Genomic DNA, 25,816 nt, shown 5'->3' with positions numbered 1-25,816 from the left:
AATTCTGCTCCAAATACTTCTCCCTGGGCTGGTATTGAATCCAACCCTGGGCCAGAAGTATTCCTATGCTGCGTATGTCATAAACGGTTACACCCGAACTCCACCTCGGTTAGGTGCAGCAAGTGCAACGGGTAAAGCCACCTTAAGACCTGTTCAGGCCTTGAGTCTCATAGGGAGTGGTCCGCACGGTATGTGGCCACGTGTTGCTCCCGACAGCAGGCGTCTGTTGCCTCAACGGCTACTACCACCCAGTATCCCAATAGCTGGGGTCCAAGAAACCAAGCTGCACGCTAGGTCCTCCCTGATTACCACGATCTTTGGTATTCAAGCCTGCCAAACGATCGTAGGGGACAGCTACTGGCAGAGCAGATAGACGATTCGACATTCAGCACTGTGAACGACGACGCCCCCACCAGGGTAGTGGGCAATTGCAGCTGCTCGCCTGACATAAAAATTGCTAGCGCTGGTCTGATAAATAGCATAACCAGGCGACATATGCTATCGCTTGCATCAGACCACTTGCCCATTATCGTCTCGATTGAGAGACCTGCCCACTTTGTTTCCGCGAATCATCGAGCCTATATTAACTTTAACAAAGCTAATTGGGCCGGCTTCGCGGAATTCACCGAATACACCTTTGCCGCTCTTCCCATTCCTACTGATGTGGCACAGGCGAACGCGCATTCCGCAAGGTGCTCACAGCCGCTGCGGCTCGCTTCATCCCCGTTGGAAGGTTCAAGGACATTTGTCCTCATTTCCCAGACGAAGCAGCCAGCTTGGCAAACGAGCGTGACCACCTACGCCAGGACGATCCCGGGGATCCCCGCATAAGGGATCTCAATTTGGAGATCTGGCAACTGGTAGATCATTATAAGCGGACTAAATGGGTTGAGCACTTGAAGACCTGTTACCTCACCTCTGGCGTGAGTAAGCTCAGGTCAACCGTTAGGTCCCTGTCGAGCCCGACGAAGCACAATGACAAGGTGGCTATCACCTTGAACGGTTGCACTTCATGCTACGGCCGACAAAACCAAGCGTCGTGCCACCAGAGAGCTGCACAAACTGACATACAACAGTGCGCCACTTGCTTTCTCCTGCGATGAAGTTCAGGGGGCAATAAATCAAAATCATCTAAAGCCATTGGCCCCGGCGGACTGAACACGCTGATGCTGAAGCACCCGGGATCCTTGGGAGTAGGATTTCTCACAAGGGTGCGGGAAACCCGCAACCAAGGGGACACCTATCGCCCGATAACTCTTCTTTCCCCAGTAGTGAAGACACTTGAAGCCCTCCTGCTTCCACTATTTACGAAACATCTAGCCCCAGCCCCACATCAGCATGGCTTCCGTCGAGTGCACAGCACCACCACTGCACTCACCGTCATAAACGCCCAGATAAACCGAGGGCTTAAACAAAACCGCCCCTACGAGAGGACTGTTTTACTAGCGTTGGACCTGAAGAAGGTTTTTGACACAGTCAGCCATTCCACGCTGACATTTATCAGTCGACACTCCCGCCAGGGCTGAAGAGGTGGACCGCCAACTATCTGAGCGGTCGTCACTCGTCAGTAATTTTTCGTAATTTTTACATCCAAACAGAGGAAGATTAAGCAAGGTACTCCGCAGGGTGGTGTTCTTTCACCCTTGCTGTTCAACTTCTACATCTCGAAACTCCCTCAGCCGCCAGAGCGAGTCTCTCTGGTCACATATGTATGCTGACGACTGCACGATAAAGACGTCGGGCAATGACATCGATGGCCTGCGCTCCAAAGTGAACGACTACCTCACCGACCTTTCTCGCTTTTTCACTGCGAGGAATCCCCAACTTTCCCCCACTAAGTCCACGGTGACCCTCTTTACCACCTGGACAAAGGAGGTCAAACTGCCTCTCAAGCTAAAACTCGATGACACACCAATTCCGACGGTAAACAATCCCAAAATTTTGGGTGTAACCTTCGACAGTTTGGTCTCCTTTTCTGCGCACACACAACCGCAATTGCCACTAAATTCCAAAATCGCAGCAAGGCCCTCAAATTGCTTGCCGGCAGCACTTGGGGCAAAGACAAAGGGCCGGTTCTAAACTATGCTGCGCCTGTCTGGTCGCCTGGAACTAATGACTCGCAGTGGATAAAGCTTCAGACATGTCAAAACACTGCCATTCGGGCAGCCACGGGCTGCCTCCTAATGTCCCCATTACAACACCTTCACAACGAGGCCAATATGATTCCTGTCAAGGAGCATAACAAACTGCTCAGCAAGTAATTCCTATTAGGGTGATACCGTAGGTTTCACCCTTGCAGACACCCGCTTGAGCCAGAGCCGCCTCCCCGGCACGTCAGGAGACACCTATTACACTACACCGACAAGATCCAGGACAAAACACACATACACCTACTGGACTTGACAGTGTTTAGTCAGACATTAAACGACATTCATCGGGAGACTGTTACCATCTTCATAAGCTCCGGTCCAGTGAATGCCGTAATCGGAGTCCAACCATCACCCATTGCAGATGAAGAGCTCCAGCTTCCCCGTGAGACCCACGTAACACTGGCACAATTACGTTCTGGATATTGTAGCAGGTTAAACTCCTACTTATCCAGAATTGACCCCGACATACCAAACATACATACATCCTGCATGTGAAGGCACCCCGCACGACACTAACCACCTTTTCACATGCCCCTTAAAACCCACTCATCTAACACCTCTCTCCCTCTGAACCCAACCTGTCGAAACAGCATGTTTCCTGGGCCTACCTTTGGATGAGCCTGACGAAGACGACTGACGATATACTCTACACTGCTACAACAACAACGACAGAATCGAACTGTGGTCCAAATTTTAACTATATGGGAGCTTTTGTTTGCGCACAGAGTAATATCTAAGACCTCTCCCCAACCTGGGAAGTTTTCCGAACTCGGGAAATTGAAGGTTAGAGTGGTCCCTTCGTTACATATGTTAAGATTGGTATTTAAAATAAAATCGAACAGTGACTCACTTCTATCATTCGTGTCCGAAATGCCCTAAAGCGCATTCCTGGCGTTTGCGTCGCAGCCCATCAACGGTCTGCCTGTGTTGTTGAGTGATGATAGCAACCTAGCCACTTCTTCATTTCTTCAACTCCATTTTGTATTCAATTACATTAGTTTGTTAAATTTAGAAACCAGAAATCTTAAAAACATGATGCTACCAAGCCATTCTCTAAATATTTACAAGCAATCAATTCCTTTCCGTTTGGTTGTTTAATTGAAGATTTTACATCATCGGTTGTCAAAATCGTAAAAAAATATGGTAATCGTTTTCAGAAGGCGCCACCATGAGTGGAACCCCAAGAATGTCAATAAAATAAATCGTGCAGGCATCCATTTGCGGTAACATGCATGTACGCACAAAACTGTACTGACGTTAGTAAATTGTCATATTCGCCAAGAACAAAGTGGCGGTTTTCGGATGGCGATTGAAATTTTAACACTCAACATACCAAATTGAAAATCAAAATTCAGATGGTTTTCTTTTTAGCATTGTACAGATTCGTTTGTATCATTGTGCATATCCATTTTGTGCAATACCCTTTAGATTATCTATGCCCTTTAGTGACTTCACCTCGTATGGATTCGCCTTAACATAAAGCGAAAAACATAATACAGTAGTGCCAACTCATACTTATCGAGTAGTTAACGTTGATATATCAGCACTGTTATGTGAATATTACTAGTAAGAACTATTACTGGATGTTCATAAAGGCACATGTTACACCCCATTTACACACGGAGACATCTGGAATGGAGACACTGGAAATTCTCTTTTCATGTCTCATTCGCGGGCACACGGGCAAAATTGTTTTCGGCGACATTTTGACATTTATTACTTTAGCATCGTATGGTTCGGAAGTATTCTCGCACGCGCTTACATGTAAAGCGGAAAACGTTCGTCAAAAATTTCTTAAATATATGAATGAAAAATGCAAACTGGTTAAATAATAAATAATTTGTTGTTTTTTTTATTGAAATATATTTATAAATTCTTATACTTGAATAAAAAAAATTAAATTAAAAATACTTCATATGTAAATAATTAACTTAAAATTAACTTGAGTATCTAGAAATGCAGGGAAAAATTAGAAATCAACATAAACATGTCCCATAACTATTTTAAATTATACCTAATTTACTACCAAAAATAATCGTGCATTTCCCAAGCAGCGTTCGGATGTTTGTCATCGTTGTTTTCTTCCGTTTGTATGAAAACCAACACATAACTTAGAACTTTCTTCCACAAAAGCAGAAAACGAATGAAGCAACTGTCAAAAATTGCTTTAAGATTGGAAATACGAATAAGAAGAGCAAAGCGTGTCGCCAGTACAGGAGACAAATTCCCTTCCCTCTTCCCCGGCCGTCCTTCACCCCCGAACAAAATGTTTCCCTTCCAGTGGCGACATCGTGTAAATGGGCACTTAGAAAGATTTTTACCTAAATGCTGCTTAATTTTTAATTATCATTGTTTTATTAAATATCACGCAGGCGTTAAAAATTTTTTTTTTGATGTTTTTCCTTTTCGACGTAGGCAACACTGTTATGGCAACCATTCTAGAAGTTCGGGCCGTGATAAAGCCGAACATGCCAAATATACCTTCGATTTTCAGTCGGAATTTCATCATCGATATGTCTGCGTGGAAAATGGAGCGGTAATAGCTAGAAGAATAACAAAAGCGAAAAACGCAAAGAAAACGGTCTTTTGTCCGCTATTTCAGCGAATTTTCTTTGTTAAAAGGAAAAATTTGCCAAACAACAACTTTTACCACTGCAACTATATCCACTCACTACAATCAAAATCACTGAACAAAATTAATAAATTCATCCCAGTAGCAGCATCAGCGACGTAGACGCGAGCAGAATTTTGTAATGAAAAAATTTAATGGTCAATCGGAATCGACTGCCACAGCGTATACAGCTAAAGCACCACCAACAACAACAACCTCGGCTAAATTAATCATATTGGAAACAATACAGCAGCAGGAGCTAAAGCTACTGCAATCTAACCCACACCACCGAAAAGTAGCAGAGAAGAATCAAATTGGCGTTGTCGGGGCGTCAGGTGTGACAGCACTAACTGCGCAGTCGAGTGAAACGTTAGTGACGTTGACAGCGGCAGAAGTAGTAGCAGCAGTCAACGCAATATCAGTGAAAATTTTTAATTTACAAGAATCTTTAACTACTGTTAAAAGAGCAGAAATGTTCATTTAGTGGTAATTTCATTGAATATAACACGTACTCTAACACCAGCAGAAAAGCAATAGAGCTAAAATTTAATACAGCAAAAAAAATCAGTTTACGTGTTGGGACACAGTATTTTCACTTAAAATTGCACCTCGACAAATTAACCAATGAGGCGTAACTATTTCCAGGAAGACTAGCAGTCTAACTGACGACGCATATTCAACTATATATGACACTTAGAGCACCACAGCTGTGGATAAAAGTAAAGCAGAAGGTTGGAAAATTTTGATTACTTGAAATGTTTATATATTTCTGATACAATTCCTGGTGCAGTTTTTGAAGTAAAAAATTTAATATTTCTCCTGCTGTTTGCTGGAGGATACAGTATTTGTACGAACTTGAATATTTAGAGGACTATCAACCATTTTGAATGATCAACGCATTGGCATCACAGGCGGAACTGCAGCGTAGCTAAATTGGTAGTCAACGCATACCAAAAGCTTGTAAACGAAAAGTAAAGAAGATTGAGAAACTTTTCGAGGCGGAAGTGAGTCTGTAGAATACGGGAAAAGAAATTTAGGAAAAAATTTCGAACGCAGCTAATATACACATATATCTACGCCGGACGGAAACTGGTGTTGCAGCCAACGAGTCGGAACAAGCCGAAGTGACAAAAACAGCCGTAGTTTGCGGTAAAGGCGGCGAGCAATTGAACAAGCACCAGTGCAAAAGGAATAATCGCGTAGTTGTATTTACTTTAGGCTTTTGTACGGGCTAGATTTGGAATTTCTGTAGTGTTGTCACCAACCGCAAAACAAAAATAAATTGCGATTGCTTAAAATTTCAAAGAACAACAAGAAAATTTCTGTCATAAAAAGAAAATTTTAATATTTTCCATTTCGAAAAAAAAACTTTGAAGAAATATTCTGAAAAATTGTCGAAGTATTTGTGCAATACAGACGTCATTTAATAGTGTTCAACGTTCTACCATTCAACGGAAATAGAAAATTTCCTCAGTTGAATTGACTGCATCCCCAGCAACCACATAAAATTAAAATAAAATATACAACACCGTCAATAGACAATCGCATAACAATATACATAGAAAATACCGAGAACCGTAAACGAATCAGTCCGAAAAAATGGTTGAACGCATTTTGGAGGAAGAGGAGGACAATAGCAATGCCCCAGCTGGTACTGCAGTTGGTGGCACTAATTCAATAACAAGCAACAATAAAAATGTGGGTAGTGGGAGCGATAGTGGTGTAGGCGGTGGTTGCACTTTCTCTACGGACACGGATAATAGTAGCAGTCGATCAGGTGAGTTCAATAAACCACTCAGTTCGATTCTGAGCTAGTGCGATAGTAAATGTGTATAGGTGTGCATGTGTGTGTGTATTTATTGATGCATCAATGACAAAATGTGTCCACAATAGTCATCTGCACTTTAGAATACAGATCTAAAAGTTCTGGTAATTATCTACTTAACAGCCTGGGTTCCGATATTTACTAAAAATATTCGGTATAGGAACCAATCGACATGTTTCGTCCCCAATATTATTCCAAATACGGAGCGTAATTCTTTTAAAGCGATGAAAAGTAATTAACAAAAAAGACATCTTGTAAGATTGGCATGCTATACCACTGAACATTTGAGCATTAATTACTTACTGCTACAACAACAACAACACTAATTATATATATATACTTCTGCTCAAATATGAACGAGACGGTATCAATAAAACGGTCCGCGGATGACATATGGCAAAAATAAATTTTTCGTTTTTTGGTAGGACTGTTATAAGCTTACATGGCAAATTTCAGCATGATATGTCACATAGTTTGTTTTCTGTGCTGCTGTAAACAAGTCAAGCTCGAGTGTGTTCTTCGAATTCTCTTTTATGACTTCAATTGTCTCAAAATGTTTTCCACGGAGTGGCAACTGGAGCTTGGGAAACAGGAAAAAGTCACATGGAGCCATCGTTTCCACGACAGTCGGTTCTACGTTACCGAAACGACCCGGATTTATATCCGGCCAAGGACTGTCACTCCAGCAGCATTCCCCATATGTAAGTATGGGGAATGTTTATGCTGCTACAACAACAACAACAACAACATGGAGCCATATCAGGCGAATACGGCGCTTGCGGAATAATAATCGCGAACAAGACGTGATGTGTGACCTGGTGCATTATCGTGATGCAAGAACCATGACTTGTTGTCGCACAGTTCCTTCCTTTTAAGACGAATGTTCTCGCGCAAACGCTTTAAAACGTCTAAATAATATTCAGCGTTAACCGATTTTGCGATTTGTGCGATTTTCCATCACAATTTCCTTTACTTTTCCGATGTTTTCGTCGTTTACTGATGTTGCTGGACGACGTTCATGAGGCAAGTTTTCAACCGATGTACGGCCCTCTTTGAACGATTTGGACCACTGGAAAACACGTGCACGCGATAGAGCAGAGTCCCCATAGGTTGTCTGCAACATTTTTAAGGCGTCTGAAGCCGAAATTTTGTTGGAATGGCGGCCGCCGTAGCCGAATGGGTTGGTGCGTGATTACCATTCGGAATTCACAGAGAGGTCGTTGGTTCGAATCTCGGTGAAAGCAAAATTAATAAAAACATTTTTCTAATAGCGGTCGCCCCTCGGCAGGCAATGGCAAACCTCCGAGTGTATTTCTGCCATGAAAAAGCTCCTCATAAAAATATCTGCCGTTCGGAGTCGGCTTGAAACTGTAGGTCCCTCCATTTGTGGAACAACATCAAGACGCACACCACAAATAGGAGGAGGAGCTCGGCCAAACACCTAACAGAAGTGTACGCGCCAATTATTTATTTATTTTTAACAAAATTTCAAACAAATTCTTTGAATTTCCATCGTTAAATTCGAAGAACACACTCGAGCTTGACTTGTTTACAGTAGCACAGAAAACAAACTATGTGACATATCACACTGAAATTTGCCATGTAAGCTTATAACAGTCCTACCAAAAAACGAAAAATTTATTTTTGCCATATGTCATCCGCGGACCGTTTTATTGATACCGTCTCGTTCATATTTGCGCAGAAGTTATATATATAATATATATATTATAACCTTATATGTATATATATACAGTGAGTCAATCAAGTATTGGCACACTCGAAAAATCAAAGTTCTGAGTGCTATAACTTTTGTAATGAAAGTATATAAAAATAGAAGACGGTATTTTCTAAATGTATTTATTTATTACGCATCTGAACAAAAAAAAATTAATATCGACATACATAGGTTTACAAGCTCACACTTGAAGGGTAAAATAAGGCACAAATTCACATCAAAAAAGTATTGGCACATTCTTTATGTTAGCTTATGCTTTTGGCGTGATAACGAGTGTCGAAAAACTGGGCATTAACGGGACAGCTTGACAATTTCAACCAGATAATGACCTGAAACATTCGTCTTATCTTGTGCAGGAGTGGTTGATATACCATTTCAAACAGCTTAAAACACCCCCAAACGCCGGACTTAAATCCTTTTGAGCATGTGTGGCATCTTCTGGAACGGAAGATACCATCTCCCCACATAACGTCAAAGAATTCTCTAAAAGGGGCAATAATTGCTGAATGGAATAAAATAACGCCTTGCGAACAATAAAATAATCGAGAATTTCTTGTCATACTACCATAGTCCTGAACATGCCGATGAAAACTCTTTAACAAGTTGTTGGTCGTAAGCAGGCCTTATTGCAATTGAAATGTTTTTTTTACAAATTTTACTTTTCCTCCACTTTTACTCAAACTTGCTAGAGCTAGCAACCCAGTGTCTTGCTAAGGGAGCCGATTTGTCAAGAGGAAATGAGAAAGCTGCTTACTGAGCAAACATTTTATCATTGAATCATGGTTTTGTACAAATAAAGATTCACATTCGGTTTATCGCAACCTACGAATACGGTGCTGTCGGTCATTTCAACCAACCATACTATAAAATATAATATAAGTATGCTACAAGTTGCGAAATACCGAATTATGCTATAGTGATATATCAACACAATTCAATTATTTTAAAAACGATGCTTCCTAATGCTTTGAAATATTTTTGTAGTATAAAACAGCTGAAAACGTTTCCAGGAAAGCGAAAAGGCGAAAGACTACTGGTCAGATAGACTACTAGCCGGATTTATATCTGGCCAACGATTGTCACTTCAGCAGCATTCTCTGTATATGTATGGGGAATGTTTATGCTACTACAACAACATGATGTATGATCGTTAGAATTTAAAAAGAGGAAGAGTGCTGCCGTCATCCATCGAGAAATTTTCGTTCACCTGGAAAAGCCAATAACGAAAATAACAGTTGCGCTTTGGTTTGCAGAAGCAGCACTTCACACTCGTCTCGCACGGAAGAAGCCATGGGTAACAGCATTGCAACGACGAATTAGGCTTGTTCCAAAGCACATATCTTGGACTCAAAATCAGTGGCGTTCTATTCTGTTCAGCAATGAAACGGAAATAGAGTTGGTCTAGATGGTATAGGTATAGGATGGTAAGGTATCATCGGCCTTAACAACCGCGCTGTTAGTTCTGCCTTCTCCAAACTGGATAAAGAGGCAAAGCGAATGGGTTTGGTGGTGAACGAGGACAAAACGAAGTACCTCCTGTCTTCAAACAAACAGTCGGCGCACTCGCGTATCGGCACCCACGTCACTGTTGACAGTTATAATTTTGAGGTTGTAAAAGACTTCGTGTATTTAGGAACCAGCATTAACACCGATAACAATGTCAGCCTTGAAATCCAACGTAGAATCTCTCTTGCCAACAAGTGCTACTTTGGACTAAGTAGGCAATTCAGCAGTAAAGTCCTCTCTCGACGAACAAAACTAACACTCTACAAGACTCTCATCATGCCCGTCCTAACGTATGGCGCAGAAGCTTGGACGATGACAACATCCGATGAAGCGACGCTTGGAGTGTTTGAGAGAAAGATTCTGCGTAAGATTTTTGGACCTTTGCACGTTGGCAACGGCGAATATCGTAGACGATGGAACGATGAGCTGTATGAGCTTTACGATGACATAGACATAGCGCAGCGAATAAAGATCCAGCGGCTTCGTTGGCTGGGTCATGTCGTCCGAATGGATACAAACGCTCCGGCTTTGAAAGTATTCGATGCGGTACCAGCTGGTGGTAGCCGAGGAAGAGGAAGGCCTCCTCTGCGTTGGAAAGATCAGGTGGAGAAGGACTTGGCTTCACTTGGTGTGTCCAATTGGCGCCGGTTAGCACGAGAAAGAAACGACTGGTGCGCTTTGTTAATCTCGGCCAAAATCGCGTAAGTGGTTAGCGCGCCAATTAAGAAGAAGAAGAGATGGTAGGAAAAACGTGCGCCGGCCAAAACGTGCAGCATTCGACCCCAAGTTCGTCTCACCATTCATAAAGCTCGGGGGAGACTCGATGTTGTTGTTCAATAAAGCAGCAATACTAAACCCGGTCAGCGTAGTGTAAATCACCGGTCGTCTTCTTCTAACTCATCTAAAGGTAGGCCCAGGAAACTTGCTGTTTCGACAGGTTAGGTCCAAAGGGAGGGGGTGTTATATGACTGGGTTTGGTGAGGCATGCAAACAGTTTTTAGTGTCGTGCGGGGTGCCTTCACATGTAGGATGTATGTATGTTTGGTACGTTGGGGTCAATTCTGGATACGTAGGAGTTTAATCTGCTACAATATCCAGAACGTAATTGTGATAATGTTACGCGGGTCTCACGGGGAAGCTGGAGCTCTTCATCTGCTATAGGTGGTGGTTGGACTCCGATTACGGCATTCGGTAGTCGAGACCTTAAGAAGGTGGTAAGGGTCTCCCGATGACTGTCGTTTATTGTCTGTCTAAACACTGGGGGGTTCAGTACTTGTCTGTTTGTTTTGTCCAGGATCTCGTCGGCGTAGTGTAGTAGGTGTCTCCTGACGTGGCTGGAAGGGGGCTCTGGCTCAAGCAGGGGTCTACATGGGTGAAACCTGCGGTAGCACCCAAGCAGAAACTGTTGAAGAGGGAACATCATGATACAGTCATTCGCTATTCGAATTGCAGATACTCGATAATAGTGTGTGGCTGATTTTCGAAGAATCTTGTCGGCTTAGTTCATCGTATTTGAAGATAATATGTATGCTGTCAAGTACGTTCAGATTTTGCTTACACTGCAAATTAATTGAACTTATTTAAATCAATTATTATAATTCTTAAAAGGCTTTAATTTTGTAATTTTGAATTAATTTATACATTCTTTATTGACACCTGATCATCAGAAAGAACGTTTATTAAACTCTCGACTGATGTGTCTCTTAGGTGAAGCCTCTCAGCTTCGTCAGTTTGCATGTTACCGCTGGGGTTACGGACTGTGATTACATATTACTAATGAACTATTATTTTTAAAGCAACCTTGTATATTTGAAATTCTTCTTCTTATTCTACACCTTACGCGCGCATTGCGCCAAAAAGTTCTAAATGTGAGCGGGCACCCGATTTCGTTACCCCCTGCTGTAGAACCTTGCACACGCAACCGCCCCCCATGGCGCGGCCGCCCACCACCATCAGACGGACCACGAAAAGCCCAGCATAGCCAACGTAGACAACCTTACGTGTCCCTTACACTCGGCGTTACGACAGTCCTCACGAGAAGCTTCAAGCTTCTCCAATTTAACTGCAACGGACTCATGAGCAAGATCATCACGATCTTTGGCATTCAAGCCTACCAAAGGATCGTAAGGACAGGACTTGGCAGAGCAGATAGACGACACGACATTCATCAAAGTGAACGACGACGGCCCCACCAGAGTAGCGGACAATTGCAGCAGCTCGCCTGTCAAAACAATTGCCAGCGCTGGTCTGATGAATAACATAACCTGGCGATCTACATATACTATCGCTTGCATCAGACCACTTGCCCATTATCATCTCGATTGATAGCCCTGTCGACCGCGAATCGGCCGATAATTCTCCTTTCCCCAGTAGTGAAGCCCTCTTACTCCTACTTCTACTACACGAAACATCTGACCCCAGTCACACATCAATATGGCTTCCGCAGAAGGTACACTACCACCACAGCACTCACCGCCATAAACACCCAGATAAACCGCGGGTTTAACCAAAACCGCCCCTATGAGAGGGTTGTCCTAGTAGCTGTGGACCTGAAGGAGACTTTCGACACTGTCAGCCATGCCACGGTACTAGATGACATTTTACAGTCGACACTCCCGCCAGGGCTGAAGAGGTGGTCCGCGAACTATCTGACTGGTCGGCATTCGTCATTAATATTTCGAGACCAAATCTCTAAACAGAGGAAGGTAAAGCAAGAAGTTCCGCAGAAGGGTGTCCTTTCACTCTTGCTTTTCAACTTCTATATCTCGAAGCTCCCCCAACCACCAGAGGGAGGCTCCCTAATCTCCTACGCCGACGACTGTTCACTGCGACTCTCTTTACTACCTGCGAAGTTCACTACGACTCTCTTTACCACCTGGACAAAGGAGATCAAACTGCAACTTAAGGTAAAAGTCGATGACACCCCAATACCGACTGTTAACGACCCCAAAATCTTGGGTGTTGCCTCATACAGTTTGCTCTCACTTGGGGCAAAGTCCAAGAAACGTTGATATCGACATTCAAGACAGTTCGCCGGCCGGTTCTAAATTGCGCTGCACCTGTCTGGTCGCCTGAAACCAGTGATACGCAGTGGACAAATTTTCAGTGTTGCCAAAACACTGCCATTCGGATAGCGACGGGTTTCCTCCTGATGTCCCCACCACAACACCTACATGACGAAGCATAGATGCTCCCTGTGAAGAGGCACAACAAACTGCTCAGCAAACAGTTTGCTGATTGGGTGCTACCACAGGTCCCACCCATGTAAATACCTGTTTGAGCCTGAGCCCCCTCCTAGGTACGTCAGGAGACACCTCTTCAAATACGCCGACGAGATTCAGAACAAAACAGATCGACAGTTACTGGACTGGACAGTGTACAGACAGACTATAAAAGACATTCACCGGGAGACACTTACCACTCTTCGAATACCGTTAGCGGAGTCCAACCACCTCACATACCAGACGAAGAGCTCCAGCTTCCCCGAGAATCCCAGGTAGTCTTAGCTCAATTACGTTCTGTATACTGTACCAGGTTAAACTCATACTTATCCAGAATCGACTCCGACGTACTAGACATACATATATCCAGCAATATATGTATATCACATACCGCATCAAACCCACTCACCTAACATCCCTTTCCCTCTAGATCTTCCCTGGGCCTACCTACCTAAGACGACCGGTGATCTACATAACACTGACAGGGATAAGTATACTGCTACAACAACAAGAAACAAAATCTTGTTGATACAGTCGAACACGGCGTTGGTTAAGTTACGGTGCGGGGATGCATGGCGGGGATCTGTGTGTTAGTAAGAATCGACAATGCATAAATGGGGGTATTTCAAAATTTTAAAAAGGAATTTAAAACAGAGTGCCGAAAATCTTGGCTTATCAAGAACGGTTTGGTTCCATCAATATAACGACCCAAAGCACACAGCAGAGATCGTTAAGCTTTGGCTCTTGTACAACACTCAATCCTATTGATCATGCAACTGTGGGATCTATTAAAAAAAGAACTCGACAGCATGTAATAACGAGTAAAGAGGTTATGCAGGCGGAATGGGTTAAAATTACAATTGAGGATATACTGCAATGTACGAATACTTTTTCTGCTTCGTTGAAGTGAAGTTTTTTGTTTTTGTTTCGTAAAATTAATTTTTAATGATGTACTTAGGAAAAAATTTATAGAAATTGTAGGAAAATTACTGACTAAACATTTCTGATAAAAGTTTAAAATGTTTTAGTTTTTTTACAATGAATTTCTTAATATGTTGCTTTCGTTTCTTTGTGTACGGACACTTTCTGGTAAGTGTATGTTTGTATTTAGATTCAAGCCAAATAAATGAAAGAATTAAAAATCGTACGCGATTGGACAAAAGAATAGAGACAAATAAAGAAATTTGCAACCTGCATATGAATATACATATAATATGTATATGAAAACGCGAACGCGGCTCTTTGAAGCATTTGTACGTATGTTAAAGTTTTTTAATTATCCCCTTCTTTTATAATTCAATAATATGCTGTTATTTTTTTCGCTCAGTTGGAGTACTTTTTCGATCTACTTCTTATTTCACTGAAGGGGAACATTTTTCTCGCAAACGTACGATTTCAAGGTTGATAGATTACCAGGTTTGGCCACCCTACGCCAAATTGTCAGAGTAACTTCGTCTGATTCGAGAGTAGAATTCTGCCAGCTCATTTCACACGTATTCACACACTTGTCTAATCAGGCGCTGTTTAGACGGCAACGAAGTGATATGGTTGGGGGATGTGTTGATTATTTTCGGATATCATCAACGCAATCTCAGTATTTTCGTAAAAAACCGGGGTACAACCCCTATGACATGTCGTAAGCATGATTTCTTCAAAATTGCTGAGAGCTGAAGTTAGAGGTCTAATGTTGGCCACATCTCAAAATACTGTACATTGTAAAACGATTGTTCCAATTGGCACCAGAAAACTTGCACATTAATTTACTATGCGGTAATAATACGTTCACATATATGTAGATGATTTACTTTTTCGAGCTTAACTTCCAATCCGTAATTAAAAAGCGAGATTTCTCATACAAAATTTCTCTCCCAAAATCTGAGATTATAAAATAATCCTAGATAATAACCATCCAAGATAATAACCAATAATTATTACGAATGTAAGGAGAAAGATCAAAATAAAAACTAAATTAAATGCACGTCGGCAAAGAAAAGAGGTTTGTAGATACAATTCTAATAAAAAAATTTCGAGATGTTATTAATTATGCATTCATATTACAGAAAAAAAGCATGTGTACATAGACGCTTTGGCTTGTTATTGCTTATTATAAATGTAATATTGGTCGCCGTAGCCGAATGAGTTGGTGCGTGACTACCATTCGGAATTCAGAGAGAACGTAGGTTCGAATCTCGGTCTAATAGCGGTCACCACTCGGCAGGCAATGGCAAACCACCGAGTGTATTTCTGCCATGGAAAAACTGCTCATAAAAACTATCTGCCGTTCGGAGTCGTACGCCACAAATAGGAGGAAGAGCTCGGCCAAACACCCACAACGGGTGTACGCGCCAATTATATATTTATACATATATATACAGGGTTGGCCATATTAAACTGACCCATTGAGTAACCCTATAACTTTTTACTGTAATTTGAAATCTAAGGTTTACGTCAACAAGCCAAAGACACTAGGCGCACTTAAGGCCAATATCCGACGGGAAATAGCCGCCATATCGGCCGAGACGCTGGCCAAAACTATGGAAAACGCCGAAAAACGGGCACATTACGCTATACGAGCTAAGGGCGACCACTTGCGCGATATCATATTCAAAAAGTGATGTAAACGAATCTCCTTGAACTAAATTAAATGTTTTTCACAATGAAACACAAAAAAATGTTTCTTTTTCCATATTTTTTTAATAATCACATGGGTCAGTTTAAGATGGCCAACCCTGTACATATCCAAATACGTGCTAAGGGCGACCACTTGCGCGATATCATATTCAAAAAGTGATGTAAACGAATCTCCTTGAACTAAATTAAATGTTTTTCACAATGAAACACAAAAAAATGTTTCTTTTTCCATATTTTTTTAATAATCACATGGGTCAGTTTAATATGGCCAACCCTGTATATATATATATATACAATATATAATATCGAGTTTCGCATGCGCATTGCTACCATCATTTTTTGAAACCACAGTAGACATTGTTTACGGATTTCCTCCAACTGTTTATTATTAGCAGCCAATTGCACAATTAAATGAACTATTCCTTCTCCATGTCTTTTCTTCATGTCGTTAATAATTACTAAACAAATCAAAAACCCCGAAATATTTCACCAAAATAATGTCTATGAAGTAAAACCTTTTATAACATAAATTACAGCTGATTGTCAATTTTGCAGATAATCTGCCATATGTGAACAGGAAGATAAATTTTGTGGACTTATTGGTAATTAATGCATATGTGAACGTACTTTAAGGGAAGCATCTAGTAGGCGAACAAAATGTCAACACATTACATTGATCGTGCGCTATCATAACTCACTTTCTTACAATTAGTTAACATTTCTATTTTTTTCAATATGAAATTTTTGTTCAGGCTATGTCCAGTGATTGTAAATATTTATTATTACTTTACATTTCCTATTGGGGTGTATGCTACGGAATTTCTCATGTCTTTTTGTTTCTGGTTAGCTGGGATTTGACAATTAAAACAGCTGATTTGAGGCACCATCACACAACATACAAGCTGCTGCGTAATTTAACCCGAATTGCCAACTGATGAAATATTTTATCGAATAAAATTGGGGAATTCAATAGAAGTAAAGGTCCCTCCATTTGTGGAACAACATCAAGACGCACACCATAAATAGAAGGAGGAGCTCGGCCAATCACCCAAAAAGGGTGCACGCGCCAATTATAAAAAAATAAAAAAAAGGTACAATGGTAGAAATGACTCACCGTTGTTTTCTTTAGACAATTTAAAAACAATATAAATTAAACAATGAATACGCCAGATAGCTATTTAAAAACGCAAGAAAATGTATGTATGCACATGTGCATAAGTGATTACTAAATTGAAGTGCGAATTTAATAAATTAATTTTGACATTGCATCATTCACAGCGACGTATCTCCTACTTTATTTTACGTTCTCTGTCGTATTAATGCTGCAATGAAGCTTGTTCTTATGAATTTTTTTGAAAAAAAAAAAAATCGATAAATGTGCGTTGTGTTGTCGTTGCACTGAAATGCAATGTAACGAAACGAAGCGAAGTGCAAGCACCACGCAATAATTGCATAAAAAGATATACATTTAAAATGCTGGGGGCAATTGAAGCAGCACCTGCCGAAGTCGGCTTCGCAGTTTTCTGTAGCTTCGCTGCCCCGATTGTTGGGGCAGAACTTACAATTCGTTACAGCGTCGTGCAGCTTGAGCACTTAAGTAGCGGCTGGCTAACCTTGATGACGTTTATTGCACTCGTGTGTATTTTTGCTGCAGTCAAAATATAACACAAACACACACATGTAACCAAACGACTGTAAATGTAAGCGAGTGAAAACACGACTCGTTGATTCCTTCATTGTCTTTAGTTCTTAGCTTGAAATAAACCAGCTAGTTTTTTATTATGAGCACAAGTTGTTGGCTTTTACTGCTGTTCGTGTGGGGTGATGGCGCTGTAAATTTGGGAAAAATGGAGGAGTGAGGAGGTAAATAAATGTAATAAAAAATTGACTTGCATAGGTGATGAAATAGAAAGTCCAACGAGACCACCAAAACGGTGTGGTTGAATGTATACATTTACGTACATATGTATGTACATATCTACAGCTATGGACAGATAAATAGCACAAATGCGAATCTTATATGTTAAGTTTTTAGTACGAACTCTGCTTTAATCAAATGAATTTGTTTGTTTACATTTATTACCGCTGTTAGGCTTACATTTATGCGAGGAATTTGCCGTTTTTTTGTTTCGATGAAATTTTTTGCGTTCTATTTTATTTATGCTTATTGACGAAGCCAAAATAAATAGGATGGGACCAGATGGTAAAACTATTGTACGTCGTCCAAAAAATCAAGCGCTAAATCCTAGGTTCACAAAAAGGCGATTAAGCACGGCGGCGGAAGCATCATGGTTTGGGGAGGTTTTTCCTGGCATGATGTTGGGTCGATTCGCGTGGTTGGTAAAATGGATAGATTTCAGTATCTGGATATACTCTAAAAGAAAATGGAGCCATTTGTGTTTGAGTTTATGCCATTAAATTGGACATTAATGCAGGACAATGATCCAAAGTATACTGCGAAGACAGCGAAGCAATGGCTCAGAAGAGAAAATTTGTGGAATGACGTTAAGGTCCAAATCGCTAACAAAAATTTAAAAAATTTTGATGATTTGTGAGCCGCAGTTGAGGAGGCTTGGTACTCGATGAAAAGATGCAACAAGCTAGTAGAAAGCATGGAGTGACGGCTTGAAGAAGTAATCAAAAACGGTGGATATAGTACAAAATACTAATCTCGTAAAACAATAATATTACTTAATTATCTGATTTGTTTTCTATTTTTGCTTTTATTTGGAATTTTTTACGATGCGCTATTTATGTGTCCAGGAGGTTTCATGAGTTATCAACGTTCTCGTAAATTAAATCAGAACTGAAAATCTTTTTGACCATTTTTTTGCTTTAAAGTGGAAGTAAATAAGCTTTTTATTTTCTATGTTGCTTTTTTCCCAATAAAAAATAGTTATTTAAAAACATATTCAACTCCTTGCTTTCAAAGTCTAAATGTGCTATTTATATGACCATGGCTGTATATACAATTGTATTCCAAATAATAGCAGTAGCATATACAGTGAGTCAAAAAAGTATAGGTTACAGTTAAGTTGCAGAAGTTGAAACTTCTTGGTAGGACTGTCGTAACTTGGGGTGTGAGGGACGCGTGGGGTTGCCTACGTTGTGCCTGCTGTGCGTTCCGCTGTTGTTGTTGCGACCTGATGATGGTGGGCGGTTGCAGATGCAGGGCTCTACGGCAGAGGGCAATGTAGTCAGTTGTTCACTCACGGGGGGTGCGCAGGCCAGAGCATCTCCGAAAATGGCACCAGTCATTGCATTTGACTGATGCGAGTTTCCGTGGTTCAGACTGTGCGTGGGACCAAGAGCTGCTGGTTTGTCCCCGCACTGGGGTTAGAGCAAGAGGTGCCTTTGCAAAGCCCATGACGATTTATAATTCTGAATACTTATGTGTGTGATTTGAATTCAAGCCAGTTCATCTTATAGCGGTGTACACTCATCTTTTTTGTTTTTTTTGTAGATATCGTGGCATGCGTCTTGATGTTCCATAAATGGAACAAGTTAACTGTTTATATTTATTAAAAAATGAGTTTTGAATGTGAACCCTATATAAAATAATCCTTTTTCGGACTCTCTACCAGAAAAATTATATATCCGAATACTTTTGTTATGTACTGTACCTTTTATTGAAATATAAGCTGGACAAAAATTTGACTACATTATTGAAGATTTGTTCGGAGTTTTTTTCGAGAGGTACCCGAAGTTTATTTCTGCTACGTTGGCCACTCACGGCTCCACCCGTGTCAACCCAAATTAGAAGGCGATGTCGAGCTAGAAATATTTAACTTTTTTATATGTACCTCCGTTCACCTACCGCTCGGCAGGATATTAACCTTAGATTGACGCGCTTATTCGAGATGAAAATCGTTTCGTGGTTAGTGGCTTCAATGCGCACTACGTTGTTTGACATTCAAACCTGACAAATGATCATAGGAGACCTGGCAGAGCAGATAGGCGATTCGACAATCATCACAGTAAACGACGGGTTGTCGAAAGACGCGCCGACGTTCGAGGGGAAAAGCGTGGTGGACGGCATCGTAAAGGTGCACTGTTCCAATGCTTTTTCCCGAGAATGGCTAGAAAAAGCTATAGCAAAGATTCCAGCCTGCGAAAACAGCAAGTTTATTCTTGTTGAGAGTAGCAAAGAAAGGCTGGTACGAGCGAGTGTCTGGATTCCGGGTCCTTCCTGTAATTCAGCAGAACTCCTCAAACGCATCCGTGTTCAGAATAAGGATCTTGACACGACTCTCTGGAGAGTATACTCGTGCACCAGGCAGAAATCCGCTACCACTTCGGAGGCGGGTTCCCACCTGGTACTGGGTATCGATCTTGGGTCCCTCAAGGTGCTTAAGTCGAAGTACGGGTGCCGTCCTCACCTACATCTGGGGCGGATCCAGTTCCGCGTCCAGGATAAGGTGGAGGATAAAGCGTAAATATACTCAGTCTCATGACTGAAGTAATATTTACACAGATTAATCTGCAGCATAGCAAAGCGTCTACGGCTCTCTTGTGCCGTAGGCATGCAAAACTGCAAACAAACCCACACATAATACTTATACAAGAACCATGGGTATGTCACAAGCGTATCTGTGGTCTAAGTGCTATGTCGTGGGGACAAATACTTCATTGTGAAGGGAATGTGAGACCGCGGGCATGTATTATCATGCCGAGGTTGATCGAACACACGATGTTAAAAGAGCTATGCTCTGGAGATATCGTTGCTGCAAAAATAAAGTACTTGAAAAGTGGGAACAGTGTCGAAGCTATCATAGCTTCGGCCTACCTATCCTACGACTCCTTACAGCCACCTCCTTCGAGGGAGCTAAGAGAAGTGGTCAAGTACGCAGAATCCAATAATCTGGGGCTAATAGTGGGCTGTGACGCAAATTCAGAGAACATTGTGTGGGGAAGCAGCAAATGCAACCCCAGAGGTCTCAAGTTACTGGATTTTATCCTGTCATCCGATTTGGTCATCCAAAACACTGGTAACAAACCAACTTTTGTGACCAGAAGGAGACAAGAGGTGATTGATTTAACACTTACCAATAGGTCAGTTGGAAATCAAATCAACCGATGGCGAGTTTTGGAAGAGGACTCTCTTTCTGATCATCGTCTTATCGAATTCCGACTGGGAATTGACACAATATCAATACCTTCCGGTAGGAATCCTCGAAATGTGGACTGGGACAGGTATGGTGAGCTTGTAACAGAGCGGTTACCAAACCTGAAAGAACTCAAATCAGCAGAAATGATTGAAGATGCTACTAAGAAATTAGAAGGTACTTTAATCAATTGCTTTGAGGAACTGTGTCCACTCAGGCAAATCAGACAGGGGAAAGCGGTTCCTTGGTGGAACCCTGAACTATCGAAGCTTCGTGTACAGTCCAGGAAACTTCTTAATAAGGCCTTGAAGACCAAAACAGAAGAGGACTGGGCCAATCATCGACTTACACAGAGAGAATATAAGAAAAAAGTACGGCAAGCCAAACTTGAATCCTATAGAAATTTCTGCAGTAACGTCGAAGAAATGAGGGAAACAGCGAGACTTTGTAAGGTCCTTCATTTAGACCGCTCAGTAAGGCTGGATTCCATTCGAAAACCTGATGGTTCATACACCATTTCCAAATCGGAAACGTTTAATGCTCTACTCGAAACCCATTTTCCGGTAGTAGAACTCTCTCTGAAGCTGAGAGTGGCATGAACAATGACGGTGGCAACGGTGGAACCTCTAGGTACAGCTGGTATATTGCTAGTCGGATAGTGACAAGGGAATCGATAAGGTTTTCCTTATCTTCCTTTGAGAACTTTAAGTCCCCTGGACCTGACGGAATATATCCAGTAATGCTTAAAAAAGGAGGAGACAGGCTGATTGAGGCCCTGAAAAGGATCTTCACAGCCTGTCTTGCATTTGGTTATATACCATCCCAATGGCGACGCGTAAGAGTAGTATTTATTCCAAAACCAGGAAAAGATGACTATTCCCTAGCAAAAAGTTTCAGACCAATCAGTTTGACATCGTTCATGTTGAAAAGTCTGGAACGAGTGGTGGAAAAACATATTCGAGTGGGGGTATTGCCGAGAAGTCCACTTAGTAGAAACCAACACGCTTACCAGAGTGGAAAATCATGTGAATCAGCCTTACACGATCTTGTTAGCAAGATTGAAGCTGGGCTGGAAGCTGACGAATACACAATGGGCGTGTTCGTGGACATTGAGGGGGCTTTTGATAATGCCACTTTCGGCTCGATATGTTCTTCTGCCGAACGACATGGAGTTAATCAAGCCATTATAAAATGGATATACTCCATGCTCTCTGAGAGGCTGTTAACCGCTGCTGGGAGCGGCGACGAGCAAATCACAGTCAGGGCCAAGCAAGGATGTCCCCAAGGGGGTGTTCTTTCTCCGCTGCTGTGGTGCTTCGTCGTAGACTCCCTATTAGCGGAGATGCAGGAACTCGGATTTCACGTCCAAGCATATGCGAACGACGTCTGTGCGCTAACATCGGATAAATCCTTAAGGAGGCTTTGCACGAAAGTGCAGAGGATCCTTGACAAAATCGATGATTGGTGCATGAGACAAGGTCTTTCCGTTAATCCGAACAAAACAACCATAGTCTTGTTTACGAGAAAACGAAAATTGGATGGACTCAGTCTTCCAACACTGAAAGGTGTGACACTTGGTCTCTCCAACGAAGTTAAATATCTAGGAGTAATCTTGGATAAGAAGCTGACCTGGGAGACACACGTTTCACTGAAGGTGAATCGTGCATTGAAGATTTTTCAGCAATGCCGTAGAGCCTTTGGCAAAACTTGGGGCCTGAAACCTGCTGTGGTCCTATGGATATACACGGCACTTATCAGACCAATCATCACTTACGCTTCTGTGGTCTGGTGGCGACGGAGCATGGTTAAGTCCACAATCCGGGAACTATACAGGCTGCAAAGAGGTGTATGTTTATGCATCACGGGTGCCATGAGTACAACCTCTGGTGATGCCCTAAATGCTATGCTTAATTTGCTCCCCCTGGATCTTAAGATACAACAGGAAGCAATAAAAGCAATGTGTAGACTCCATAAACATGGTTTCTGGCACGAAGATGGAACTACGGGACACAGAGAAATCTTTAAGTTGCTGTCGGAGCAGTATCCACTGTTTTTGGCACCTAAAGATGACCTGATACCCACAGTTTCATTCGGAAGGAAATTTGATGTCAGATTTCCATTGCGTGAGCAATGGAGCAATCCAGAATGCATGCAAGGAGGTTTGACGGATATTTTCTTTACCGATGGGTCCAAGACTGAAATAGGGTCTGGAGCCGGATGGTACTTAGACGATAGTTATAAGTATCACTATGCTATGGGGGGAATGGCAACTGTTTTTCAAACAGAAGTTTTTGCCATCCTAAAAGTAGCCGAATGGATAATCGAGAGGAGATGGAGCGGGAAACAGATTGGAGTCTTCAGTGACAGTCAGGCTGCATTGAAGGCCCTGGAGAACGCGAAGCAAACCTCAAAGATTGTTCAAGAATGTAAGAAGAAGCTTAATTCTGTCGCAAGACAAAACAGGCTTGTACTTATATGGGTTCCAGGACACTCCGGTGTTCAAGGAAACGAAATTGCCGACGAATTGGCCAACCGTGGATCAGCGGTGCCCCCACAGGGGCCAGAGCCAATAATCGGAATCAGTCCCGCAGGAATCAAGAATTGGATCAACGATTATGTAGGCAATCTACATAAAGAACGATGGTCCGGTCTAGAACGCTGCAGAACTGCAAAGTGTTTTGTGACAAGTCCGAACAGAAAACTGTCAAACTTTCTACTAAAACTTAGAAGGAAAGACATTCGGTTGATGGTCGGTATCATTACGGGACACAACCCATGGGGTCAGCATATGACCACCATTGGAATCATCGAGGACCCGGTATGCCTGTCCTGCTTGGAGGAGGCGGATAGCACTGAGCACTTTCTCTGTGAGTGTCCTGCCTTTGCTAGAGCGCGACTACGGGTATTGGGTTCAGATGTCATGGGAATGAGTGATATTCGTTCTCTAAAACTGGAGGATATTTACAGATTCGCCAAAGAATCTGGAAAATTCTCACAAGACTAACTATCTCTGTCTCTATTCTTTCCTATCTCTTTCTCTGATACTTTTCTCCCTCCCTCCTTGACTATCTACCCCCTTTCCAGAGCTTTAAATACAATGGGCTTTTTAGCCTGAGTGTTTTAGGAGCCACCAAATCTCCTGGTGCTCCTTGGCTCGACCTCTTCAAATTCAAATTCAAATTCAAACGACGGGTTCCCATCAGGATAGTAAATAATTACCGTAGCTCGTCTGACCTAACAATTGCTAGCGCTGGCCTGATCAATAGCATAACCTATGCTATATCTAGCATCAGAACATTTACCCTTGATTTCAACTTCTACATCTCGAAGCTTCCTCAACCACGAGAGGGAGTTTCACTCATTTCATATGCTGACGATTGTTTGATATTGGGTTCCGGCCATGATATCAATGGTTTGTGTTCAAAGTGAACGAATATCTCTCCAACCTTTCCCGCTTCTTCACTGCGAGGAACCTCCAACTTTCCCCCTAAAATCCAAAACCACAACAAAGTCCTCAAATTGCTAGCCAGCAACAATTGGAGCCATTAATCCGATCGACGAGTTCTGAATTATGTAGCGCCCATTTGGCCACCTGCTATCAGTGATTTGCAGTGGACTTGACCAAAACTGAACTCTACCAAACTTGCCACATTACTGCCTCATGATGTCTCCCGTTCATAATCTCAACATCAAGCTATTCCACTTCCGCTTTCGGAGCAAAGTAATCTTCTCAGCAAGCAATTCCTGCTGTGTTTACATTATATCGGCGTTTTTTTAGCTGTATGAGATCTATCGATATCGATAACTATGGTTTGACAGCTGAGAATGGCAGTAATGTTTGGCAAGTTATCTTGAATAGTGGAAATTTATTTTGAAAAAAAAAAAAAAAAATCTGTTCGCGAAGTTTATAGAGAGAGCTCTGGCCTCTATTTTTTTGAAATTAGGAACGAGCTGCCGTTACGGTGAAAGGGGAGCGCTATCTATTTTTGAGTACAGAGTTGTAAGTATGCAGCTCGGAGTTAGAGCAGCTCGCTTATATTCGTTTACACATTGATTATAATAACTGGTCCACTATAATGGTTATGGTCGATTGAATACTACAAGTAAACTGTAGGCTGAGGGTCGACACTTGAATTTCTTGTTTGCATTGGTCAAGTAGCTAAAGGTTTGCGACAGTAGCTTTCGATGGTTGTAATATTTAGTGTATTTTTTAATGAAATGTTTGTCAACTTATAGGTAATGGCCACATTACATACCCACCATCAATGGTATGTATCTATTCACTTGAATTTATAAATAAATTTAATGCAACGAGTGCATGAATGTGTCTGAGATGAAGTGTGTTAACAAATTTATTCTTAAATAAAATGTCAGAAAAAAAAAATAATTTTCATTGGACAGAAATTTGTCATATATAATTCAATTTAATATATTGAAAAGAAACAAATTAATTTCCCTAAACAAAATCGGAGAAGAAAACACAAAATATTCAACAATTCATTCAGCATTATTAATCGGTTTTTCAATACGGTAACGGCGGCCGCCGTAGCCGAATGGCATAGTGCGTGACTACCATTCGAAATTCAGAGAGAACGTAGGTTCGAATCTCAGTGAAACACCAAAATAAAGAACATATTTTTCCTAAAAGCGGTCGAGCCTCGGCAGGCAATGACAAACCTCCGAATGGATTTCTACCATGAAAAAGCTTCTCATAAAAAATATCTGCCGTTCGGAGTCGGTTTAAAGCTGTAAACTGTAGGTCCTTCCATTTGTGGAACAACATCAAGACGCCCTCACAAATAGGAGGAGAAGCTCGGCCAAGCACCCAAAAGGAGTATAAGCGCCAATTAAATATACATATATATGTAATAAAGTTAAATTTGCCGCCTCGATTAGTCAGTTAGCTTCTGCCGCCTCCCTACTGCTGCGAAATTCGACTTAAATACATTCATCAAATTCGTCGGACACGGCTTTTTGACCGGCAAAAATTAAAAAAAAATGTTAACCCAAACATAGACGTATCAATACCAAA

At 41.7% G+C, this 25,816-nt stretch overlaps 1 protein-coding gene across 1 annotated transcript in view; it reads left to right on the top strand.

The window, feature by feature from the left end:
• The first annotated feature begins 4,897 nt into the window (after nucleotides 1-4,897).
• Nucleotides 4,898-25,816, top strand: part of LOC129239534 (probable serine/threonine-protein kinase DDB_G0280133) — a 67,108-nt gene continuing 46,189 nt past the window's right edge. The window contains exon 1 of the mRNA XM_054875499.1: nucleotides 4,898-6,538. Within this exon, the coding sequence (XP_054731474.1) occupies nucleotides 6,361-6,538 (178 nt within the window). The 5' untranslated portion in view covers nucleotides 4,898-6,360. The remainder of the gene's footprint in view (nucleotides 6,539-25,816) is intronic.

The sequence above is a fragment of the Anastrepha obliqua genome, chromosome 1 (assembly GCF_027943255.1).
Source record: "Anastrepha obliqua isolate idAnaObli1 chromosome 1, idAnaObli1_1.0, whole genome shotgun sequence".
Taxonomy (NCBI): Eukaryota; Metazoa; Arthropoda; class Insecta; order Diptera; family Tephritidae; genus Anastrepha; species Anastrepha obliqua.
This window is presented reverse-complemented; position numbering and strand designations above follow the sequence as displayed.